This window comes from Pipistrellus kuhlii, unplaced genomic scaffold (assembly GCF_014108245.1).
Source record: "Pipistrellus kuhlii isolate mPipKuh1 unplaced genomic scaffold, mPipKuh1.p scaffold_m20_p_3, whole genome shotgun sequence".
Lineage (NCBI taxonomy): Eukaryota > Metazoa > Chordata > Mammalia > Chiroptera > Vespertilionidae > Pipistrellus > Pipistrellus kuhlii.
In genome coordinates, this window is record NW_023425529.1 from 8728579 (window position 1) to 8739123 (window position 10545).

At 43.6% G+C, this 10545-nt stretch overlaps 1 protein-coding gene and 1 pseudogene across 4 annotated transcripts; one reads left to right on the forward strand and one right to left on the reverse strand.

Annotated features, from left to right (window-relative positions):
• The first annotated feature begins 2400 nt into the window (after positions 1-2400).
• On the forward strand, positions 2401-5275 carry CUNH12orf73 (chromosome unknown C12orf73 homolog). Of its 4 annotated transcripts, none has more exons than XM_036454799.2 (3): positions 2401-2493; positions 2969-3085; positions 5112-5275. In XM_036454799.2, exons 2-3 carry the CDS (start codon positions 2978-2980, stop codon positions 5205-5207), a joined length of 204 nt encoding a protein of 67 aa, XP_036310692.1. In that variant the 5' UTR covers positions 2401-2493; positions 2969-2977; the 3' UTR covers positions 5208-5275. The 4 variants fall into 4 exon arrangements, with proteins under 4 accessions (XP_036310692.1, XP_045443537.1, XP_045443538.1 ...); XM_045587581.1 differs by having other exon boundaries at positions 2402-2508; XM_045587582.1 differs by having other exon boundaries at positions 2424-2538.
• Positions 4031-4909, reverse strand: LOC123653124 (annotated as a pseudogene).
• Positions 5276-10545: the final 5270 nt, after the last annotated feature.

Below are 10545 nucleotides of genomic sequence, written 5' to 3' on the forward strand. Positions count from 1 at the left end.
GAAACCCTGGGCTTCCCACCCTTGACCCAATAAAGTAGAACCCAGGCCCATGCACATGCAGGCTCACTCTCTCTACTCTGACCTCGCTGTGGGGCCCAAGTGAGGCTTGTAAATAACAAACCAGTGTCTTTTCAACATTTCTGTTGGGGTTGCCAAAGGAGGCCAAAAGTGGTACGGGATTGTAAATTTATTAGGTCATCTGGAGTCCAGATAGGCTGAACCCCCAAATGGCACCAGCGCCTGGGGTTTGAGAGTCAGAGGTTTTAAAGGACTCTGGGTGGGCTTTTTCAGCAGGAAATTCTTTGGGCGGATCTGGATTCTGGGAAAGTCCAGAGGGGAAAGATAATAGTCTTAACAGGTGGAATGTGGTCTTAGCAAGTGGAATGTGGTCTAAGTGAAAGGGAATGTCCTTGGTTGTGAAGTCAGAAGGTCAGTTCCCAGGGGAGGGGTATCAATTCAATTATTTGATCAGACCTCAGTTTCCTGATGGTTATTGCTGAGGTGTCTTACAACCATAATAAGAACCATAAGATCTACCCAGCTGGTTTTGCTCAGTGGTTAGTGTTGGCCTGAGGACTGGGGGATCACGGGTTCAATTCTGGTCAAGGGCAATGTGCCCAGGTTGCAGGCATGATAGGGGGTGTGCAGGAGGCAGCCAATGATTCTTTTTCATCATTGATCTGTCTTCCTCTCCTTTCCTCTCTAAAGTCAATTAAAATATGTGTGCGAGCGCGCACACACACACACACACACACACTGAGTGGCCAGATTATTATGATCTCTGAACATATAATCTGGCCACTCAGTGTATATTATCATATATAATAAAAGGTTAATATGCAAATTGTCCCCTTGACCAGGAGTTCGACCAGCAGGCAGGCCAGCCAACCGCCCATGTCCTCTCCCCCTGGTCAGGCTGGGTGGACCCCACCCATGCACGAATTCATGCACTGGGCCTCTAATATATATATAATCTCCATAAGGGCTGGTTCCATCACAACATTGGTTGTTGATGAGCTGAAACCAGTACAAAACAGTAGGTATCCGTTGAATATTTGAGTTAATGAATAAACAGGGTATCTTCCACCTAGGATCACAGTCTAAGAAAATTTTAAAGCAGTTGGCTTGCCTCACTGATTTCTAGTGATTGACAGTATATGTAAAGAGTTACAAACTTTTCTTAGGTTTTCACTCAGGAAGTTACCCTTGGATTGCCAGGATCTCCTTCACTGCAGGGTGCTGCATCTTCTGGGTCTGCTAGCTCCATTCGTAACCTCAGCAGACCAAGGGCCGCTGCTTCTCTTAGTTCTGTCTTACAACAGGAAGAGTTTACCGGAAGAGTTGTTGGGGAGCAGGACATTGAACTTGGGAATGGTTAGGCAATCAACAAAGGGGCTCCTATTCTGCCAGTGCCTCTCTCATCACCTGAATCAGTCTGGAAGACAAACTTGTTCAGCTCTGAGCCTGGCTCAGGGAAGCCCTGGAAAAATCTCCTGTCTTTGCCAAATAGGCCTCTACTTGAAGAGACCTTGTATGATGGGGCAACAAAAGAGGGGCCAAGTCACTTCACCTTGTTTCCCTTCCCTCCCAATCCTCCTCTCCCTTTCAAGAGCCTAGCGAGCTTGCTTATGTACCTTGCTTGCCCAGTGAAGGAGGCGATATGGAGGGGTTAGAAAGAGGCCCAAAGAAACATTTTGGTTGTGATAGATACGTTCATGATTTTGATTGTAAGAATGGTTACATAGGTATACACATAGGTAAAACCTCATCAAATTGTATGCTTTAAATACGAGGTTTATGTCAAATATACCTCCCTGTTTAAAAAGTGAGTGTATCGTGATTCACCTCATACACACAAACTATAATCTTTCCGTATTGTCTTGTATTAACCTTTTGCTTAACATAAATCAACCCATAACCAAAGCACAACCTAAAAATGCGTGAATACTGTCCATTTCGGGTTCCCTGTTTTCCAGTGGCACCGCAGCAGTAGGGTATAGCTAGCTGTCTCGAGGTGGCTGTTTCCTTAGCAAAGGCCGCCGGGCACAAGGAGACAGGGCTTTTAAACGTCACTCGTGGAGGGTGACCTCACCTGAGCTCTGGCTGCTCAGCGCGCCGGGCTCCCGCTGGCTTGTAAAAGGTAATTTAAGGCGAGCCATGTGCGCATGTCACGGGGCAAATGGTGCCGGAATACAGCCATCGCGACCCCAAGTCTCGATATCCGCCAGGGGGACCCTACCGTAGGGAAAGGGATGAAGGGAGACAAGAGCCGGAGCCAGGAAGTTCTGGGAATCGGTTTAAAATACATACACTTCTGGTTTCGGCCCCAGGGCCCACTTCCGGTCGGGTCACGTGCGCGCGGCTGCGTTACCCGCTTTCCAGTCCGGCTGGGCCCCGGCCCCTGCCCTTTCCGTTCCGTCTACAGGCCGCCCGCTCCGGCTCCGGCAGCCACTTCCGCCCGCGCTCCGACCCTCTGTTGGCCGTGCCCTCCCGGTGTGGTCTCCCCCGGTGCGGCCTCTCCCAGTGCGGCCTCCCCCGGTGCGGCCTCCCCCGGTGCGGCCTCCCCCGGTGCGGTCTCCCCCGGTGCGGCCTCCCCCGGCACCGTCTCTCCGTGGGCGGGACAGTCTCCGCGGGCCGCCTGTGGGGCCGGTGGGGGTGCGGTCTGCAGTTCCCCTCCTAGAGTTTGAAGGGAAACCACGCTGGGCCGCCGTTTCCTTGCTCCCCCAGAGCTGCCTTTGGATTCGGAAGGCCCAGCCTCCAACGCCAAGAAACCGCTGGAGACTGGCCTCAGGCCTGGAGGGGACGTCTGCCCTCTCAGCGCCTGGGGGCAGGGGGTCCGGGTGGGGGGGCACGGTGGGAGAGGACTCAGGTGTTCTCACTCTGCACCCCGCTGCTGGGAGGCTTGTTTCCCGACTCGGTTTAGTCCTGAGCTGGGAACCTTCTGACGCCAACCTCTTCCCTCCCCCAGCCCCTGACCATGCCCGCGGGCGTGCCCTGGCCCACCTACCTGAAGATGTTCACCGCCAGCCTCCTGGCCATGTTCGCGGGGTCCCAAGTGGTGCACAGGTACTACCTGCCCGACCTGGTGAGTGCAGGAGGGTCCTGGGCTTCGCACTCAGACTACCCCCCCCCACCCCCCCCGTCCTCCCCACAACAGCAAAAGGGATCTTAAAACGGAATGAGGAGCGCTTTGGCCCTGGGCCTAAAACCTGCCGATGGCATCCAGTTGCATGTAGAGCCATGCCATTTCCTGCTCTCAAACAGTCAGGCAGAAATCACCCTGAGGTGCCACAGCCAGGCACCTGCCTGCCGCTGGCCTTCCCTAACACCATTTCCTCCCCTTTCCCCGGGCTGCAGCCACACCAGCTACCTTGCCGTTTCTCACACTCATCAAGCCTGTTCCCATCTGAAGGCCTCTTTTTTTCTGTTCTTGGGGAGCTTTTCTCCCAGATCTTGGTTTGGTTTTCTTCTTCAAAATTGCAAGTTTCTGCTTAGGTATCTCCTGCATCTCTGAGGATAGCTTCAAAAGGATTGCTCCTCTGCCATTCTGTCTCAGTCCTTTGTTTCCTGGAGCACCTGTCACAATTTGCAATTATTTTATTCCCTTTTCTCTACTTGTTTTCTCCACTAGAATGTAAGGTCCACATATGATACCACTTTATAACCACTGTGGTGGGTATTAATTTTTTTTTAAAAAGAGCATCCTCGCTAATGACACGTGCTGGTGAGGATGTGGAGAAACTGGAACCCTCATACAGGGCTGCCAGGAATGTAGAGGGTATAGCTGCTGTGGAAAAGTCTGACAGTTCCTCAGTTAAGCATAGAGTCATCATAGGACCCAGCTATTCTACTTCTAGAGAGAGATGAAAATGTCCACACAATAACTTATACATGCATATTCATAAAAGTATAAGAGCCCAAAAGTGGAAACCACCCATGTTGTCCATAAACTGATAAATGGACATATAAAATGTGGTATACCCATATAATAGAATATTATTTGTTCCTAAAAGGAAATGAAGTACTTACACGTGTCAACATGGATGAACCTTAAAAACATGCCAAGAAACTAGTCACAAAAGACTATACTGTATAAGGCCATTTACATGAAATTTGTCCAGAATAGACAAATGTATTGAGACGAAGAGTATATTAACGGTTGCCCAGGGCAGTGGCGTGGATGTGGGAAAGCTTTGTGGGAATGGGAGTTCCTGGTGATGGGCATGGGGTTTCTCTTGGGGGTGCAGGTCTAAAATTTATTGTACTGGTGCATGCGCAACCTTATGAATCTACTGAAGGCCATTATTTATACTTTAAATGGGTGAATGGTAAAGAATGTGAATAATTATCTCACTAAAGTGGTTAAAAAGGTAATCTCAGACTTTTCTGACCATCTTTTCTGGAGGTAGTAGTTTTATTTATTTTATATTTTTGTATCCAAAATGTGTTTATTGGGATGGTTTCCCCCACGTCGAGCTTTTAGTGCTGCTTCCCTCTGAAGGAGCATCCTTCCGTAAGCCTTGCTTTTCCTCCTGTTGGCTGGCACACAACAGTGGAGCCACCAACCCACAGTGCTACCGTCTGTGCATGGCTGCAGCCGGTGGTGATTTTATCACATCCTGGCATTTCACATCCGTGAAGTAGGATTGGGGAGCTACACCAGGCGCTGCTTCTCCTGTTGCCTCTTCTCCTCTTCTGGAGAAGAATGGAGGAGATCCTCAACGAGAGGCATAGTGTCGAGGGAAGGTCATTACCACCAGAAAGGCTGAAGGTCGTTTTATATTTTCTTGCTCACTGCTCTGTACAGGCGAAGAGTCAGTCAATAGTACAGGAATGAATTTCCAACTATGGAAAGTTTTATTCAAATCTGTGATAGTGATGCAAACTCTCCCCCCTCTAGAACTTAAAACCCAGCCTGGATAATAGACTCATCAGGGTTGGAAAGGGACTTAGATCAGCTGTGGGTTCTCATGATACCGGTTTAGCGTTGAGTAGCAAGGGACTTCCTTTTCCTCTTGACCTGGTTTGAAGTCTTTCAGGTCACATTTAATTACAGTCTAAGAAAGTTTTAACACGTGCTTTTTTGTGTGTTGTGTTGTTGTTTTTAATAGACAATACCTGAAATCCCACCAAAGCCTGGAGAACTCAAAACGGAGCTCTTGGGACTGAAAGAGAGACAGCACAGACCTCAAACTTCTCAGCAGTAGAAACCTCAACATACAACTCTGCCAAGAACTCTATGAATAATAAGTCTTAAATATATATTTTTTAAATTTATTGAGTCAAACAACTTGCACTTAAGCACCTAATACAATGCTAACTACAGGAGGAGGTGCACAGAAGGTGTTAACGGATGCATTGAGATTTATTTATGGCTTGACCAGTGTTTCTTGAAAACTGCCAAAGCGTTCTTAAATGTGGTTTGATAGCCATTTAGCTGTGGATATCACATGAGATACAGTATTTGCAATGACTCCTGCTCTTATAATTCATATATACATACATACACACACACACACACACACACACACTCCCATGTTTATTGCATTATTAGCCAAGGTACAAAAAGAACCCCAAATCCCCATCAACAGATGAATGGATAAGAAAGATGTTATACCTGTATATTCAGCCACGAGAAAGCAGAATATCCTGCCATTTGCAGCAACAGTGATGGACCTTGAGCACATTATGCTAAATGTCATGAGTCAAACAGAAAGACAAGTATTGTTATGAAATAACTTACGTATGGAATCTAAAAAAGTCATACCTATTAAAAAAGAAAACACGCACGAACACACCTAATGGAGAGTGAAATGGTGGTTAGAAGGGAGTGGGGATAAGAGGGATGTATTTAAGGGTACCAACTTGTGACAAGTAGTAAATAAGCCATAGTGATCTAAAACACACAGTATATGAATCTAAACTGGTGGTTTTCAACTTGTATGACACAAGAATTTTTTAAAAAATATATTTTATTGATCTTTTTACAGAGGGGAAGGGAGAGAGAGAGAGAGCTAGAAACATCGATGAGAGAGTAACATCGACCAGCTGCCTCTTACACACTCCCTACCGGGATGTGCCCGCAACCAATGTACATGCCCTTGACCGGAATCGAACCTGGGACCTTTCAGTCCGCAGACCGACGCTCTACCACTGAGCCAAACCGGTTTCGGCTGTATGACCACAAGAATTTTTTAAAACATGCAATACCTGACTAGTCAGGGGCACAGACCCCTTTTCCCTTAGATTGTCAAATAAAAAAAATGACAACAGCCAACACAACAGTAACCATATGGTGTGAATGAATCAAAATTATATCTATTAAAAAAAAAAAAATATATATATATATATATATTTTTTTTTTTTAGAGGAAGGAATAGGGAGAGAGAGAGAGAAACATCAATGATGAGAGAGAATCATTGATCAGCCGCCTCCTGCACACCCCCAGTGGGGACCAAGTTTGCAGTCTGGGCATGTGGCCTATGTGGCCTGACTGGGAACTGAACCAGGACTTCCTGGTTCATAGGTCGACACTCAACCTCAGAGCCACACTGGCTGGACATACTTATTTGTCAGATTGGCAAAAAGTATGATATGTTTTTTGGTGTGCCACAGAATTTTATTAGATTAAAAAAGGTTAAAAATTGATGATCCAGACAATAATATTGTATTATAATTATGTAATGTGATAAATATTGCTACAATGGCAACCATGTTACAATATATAAATGTACCAAAGTAACACACAATGTTACATGTCTATTTAAAAAATCAAACTAGTAAAGATCACACTGCTATATAATTTTCAGTGTTGACAATTAACTATTAGAGAAAGTAGTCATTACAGGGACCCCCTTGTAGAGTTGTCTTGATAGGTTTAAGATGAAACAGTAGAATTCAACAGGAGAAGCTCTCTCTCTGCCCCTAGACAAGATTAACACTGTTCCTGGACTTGAATTCTGATAAGATCCTGAGGAGCATGCTCCGGGAACATGCCCTCCTGCTCCACAGGGTCTGAACGTGTACTAATTCCTCATCACCACAATGGGTCGTTTTATGAAGTTAGTTCTAAAATTACAACAGCCTAACACACCTTCACCTGGTTTGTGATTCTATAGTATTTATAGGCCTCCATGTGAATCCTTTGGAAAGTAGTTATTCATATAATTGTACAGCTTTACAAAGAAAAGTAACAAAGGCAAATGACTTAGAGCTAGAAATTCTCAAGTATCTCAGGATCTACCAGTTTTAATATCTACTGAATAGGGCAGGCTGAAGTGGGTAGCCAGATTGTCTCCTAGTTTCCCTTTCCCTCCTTAGTAGCTGAATCAATGGATATCTTTATAAACCAAGTGATGTTGCATCAGTAAGATTGTTTCCCAGGATTACATGTGAAATCAGTCATCTCTGTACTAGTCTTCTCTGTCCTGGTTATAATTATACAAAACATCACCATATTTACATTTTTAAAAATATGTATTTTATTGATTTTTTACAGAGAGGCAGAGAAAGGGATAGATAGAGAGTTAGAAACATCGATGAGATAGAATCATCCACAGACCGACGCTCTATCCACTGAGCCAAACTGGTTTCGGCCATATTTACATTTTAATTCACTAGCATCTTAGGGAACATATTTCACTACCAATAAAAAGCAGTTCTCTATTTAAGAAGGGTATGGGGGGGACAAATGGTGATGGCCAGAGACTTGACTTGGGTGGTGAACACACAATACAGTGTACAGATGATGTGCTATAGAATTGTGCACCTGAAACCTGAAGAATTTTGTTAACCAGTTGTCACTGCAGCAAATTTAATTTTAAAAAAAGTTAAACATCTTGAAAATACAAACAAGGGTTCTAATCATAAAGCAGTGTAATAAAGCAATGGATGCCTTTCTGGCTAGAAATAACAAAACATTTAAAATGATGACCAAATGGATGCCAAATACACTCAAAAATGATACTGATGCAGAAAGTTTCAATCCATTCAGAGAGCTTCTGGGTTGGTGGACAGGTGGAGGAGATGCTGGGAGAGTGGAGCTCCGGCTGAGGGCATGGAAGTGCCACACGCTTTGCCCATTCCTTGCCCTGCGCATCTCTTCATCTGGCCCTTCCTGTATTCATGTTTATGTAAGAACATCCACGCCTGCCTCTCTCCTTCCTGCACATGCACTCCCGTAATCACTAAGCCCTCAGGAAAGTTAGGATCTGGTCAGCATCAGTCTTAGGAACAAAGCCTTGGGTCTTTTTAAAAAAAAAAAAATTATATATATATATATATTTATTGATTTCAGAGAGAATCTAGAGAGCTAGAACATCAATGATGAGAAACATTGGTTGTCTCCTGCACGTCCCCTATTGGGGGGGGGGGGATCAAGCCCACACCCCAGGCCTGTGCCCTTGGCCAATCAAACCTGGGACCCTTTAGTTTGCAGATTGACACTCTATCCACTGAGCCAAACAGGCTAGGGAAAGCTTTGGATTTTTTATTTAAGAGAGAGAGAAACACCTCTATCTGAAATCAAATGGTCAAAAACATGACCATTTTTATTTTCTTTTGAGGTGGGGTTATTTTTTGCAACTTCCTCAAATCTTTAGAAAGATCATATTTGCTTTTTTTATTCAACGATTCTAATCTGACATCAGATAGCTATAATGATAGCATTTCTCTTAATTGGGGGAAACCAGCTGTGGGTTTAGAAGTTGTCTGTATATTTCAAATGACTCTGTAATACTTTCCAGTTAACAGTGAATCAACAGTTTAAGAATTAACATTAAAATGTCCATACTGCCTATAACAATCTACAAACTCAATGCAATTCCTAACATGATACCAATGATATTTCTAACAGAACGAGATCAAATATTCCAAAAATTTACATGGGATCACAAAAGACCCTGAATAGCCACAGTAATCTTAAGAAGAACAAAGAGGAATCATGCTATCTGATATCAAACTATCAATATATTACAAAGTTATAGTAATCAAAACAGCTTGGTACTGGCATAAAAACATATAGATAAATGAAATAGAATAGAGAGCCCAGAAACAAATCCTGTATGGTCAATATTTGACAAAAGATGCAAAAATAAACAATGGGGTAAAAGCAGTCTATTTAATAAAGGTATTGGGAAAATTGGACAGAGATGCGCAAAAAAAGGGAAACTAGACCACCTTCTTACATCACATGCCAGAATAAACTCAAAATGGATTAAAGACTTAAGTGTAAGACTTGAAAACATAAAAATCCTAGAAGCAAACATAGGCAGTAAAAACTCAGACATTTCTCAGCAGTATTTTTTCTGATATATCTCCTTGGGCAAGGAAAACAAAAAGTAAACAAATGGGACTGCCTTTGTAAAAGAGTTTTACACAGCAAAGGAAACCATCAACAAGATAGATATCCACTAAATGGGAGGACGTATTTGCCAATGATATATCTGACGAGATTGATTTCCAAAATACATAATACAACTCAACAAAGGAAGACAATACAATTAAAAAATGGGCAGAGGACCTGAACAGAGATTTCTCCAAAAAAAGTACCATATTTTTCGGACCATAAGACGCACCGGACCATAAGACGCACCAGTTTTTAGAGAAGGGAAATGAAAAAAAGATTCTGAAACAAACAGTGTCCTAAAATATTTTATTTGCATTAAAACCCAACATCACAGTCATAAACACATGTAATCAACCCTGTAAAGTAAACAGCAGCATTTAGAACCATTTTAGAGCCGGGCAAGCACACAGAGACCACACAGAGTCGGGCAAGTAAAAAAACTATACTTTTTTTTTAAAGTATATGTGTAGGCTATATTTGGACCATAAGACGCAGGGACTTCCCCCCCCCCCCCCCCCCACTTCTGGGGGGGGAAAAAGTGCGTCTTATGGTCCGAAAAATACGGTACATACAAATGTCCAAGAGACATGAAAGAATGCTCAATGTCACTAATCAGGGAGATGCAAATTAAAATGAGATATTGCCCTAACCGGTTTGGCTCAGTGGACAGAGCGTAGGCCTGCAGACTGAAAGGTCCCAGGTTTGATTTGGGCCAAGGGCATGTACTTGGTTGCAGGTACATCCCCAGGTGTGCAGGAGGCAGCTGATTGATGTTTCTCTCTCAACAATGTTTCTCACTCGCTTCCACTCTGTAAAAAATAAAATATATTTTAAAAATAAAATCACTTCTCACCTATCACAATGGCTAGACTATCATCAATAAATCAACAACCAACCAGTGTTGGCGAAGATGTGAAGAGTTGAACCCTCATGTAGACTAATGTAGACACTGGAAAGCAGTAATTATCTCAAAAAGTTAAAAATGGAACAGCTTCATGACCACTTCTGTGAATATACATAAGAAAACAAACACTAATTAGAAAAAAATATATATTCATTGCAATGTCATTTACAATAGCCAAGATTTGGAAGCAGCCCAAGTGCCCATCAGATGAGCAGATAAGCTGTGGCATACACAATGGAATACTACTTGGCTGTAAAGAAGTACTAGTAGGAAATTTTACCTTTTGGGGCAGCAT

What these genes read in the sequence shown, in the direction of transcription:
- CUNH12orf73 (XM_036454799.2), top strand. Translation starts at nt 2,978, where the DNA reads ATGCCCGCGGGCGTGCCCTGGCCCACCTACCTGAAGATGTTCACCGCC. An exon ending in GGTACTACCTGCCCGACCTG is followed by an intron (nt 3,086 to 5,111) that starts GTGAGTGCAGGA and finishes TGTTTTTAATAG; the next exon opens with ACAATACCTGAAATCCCACC.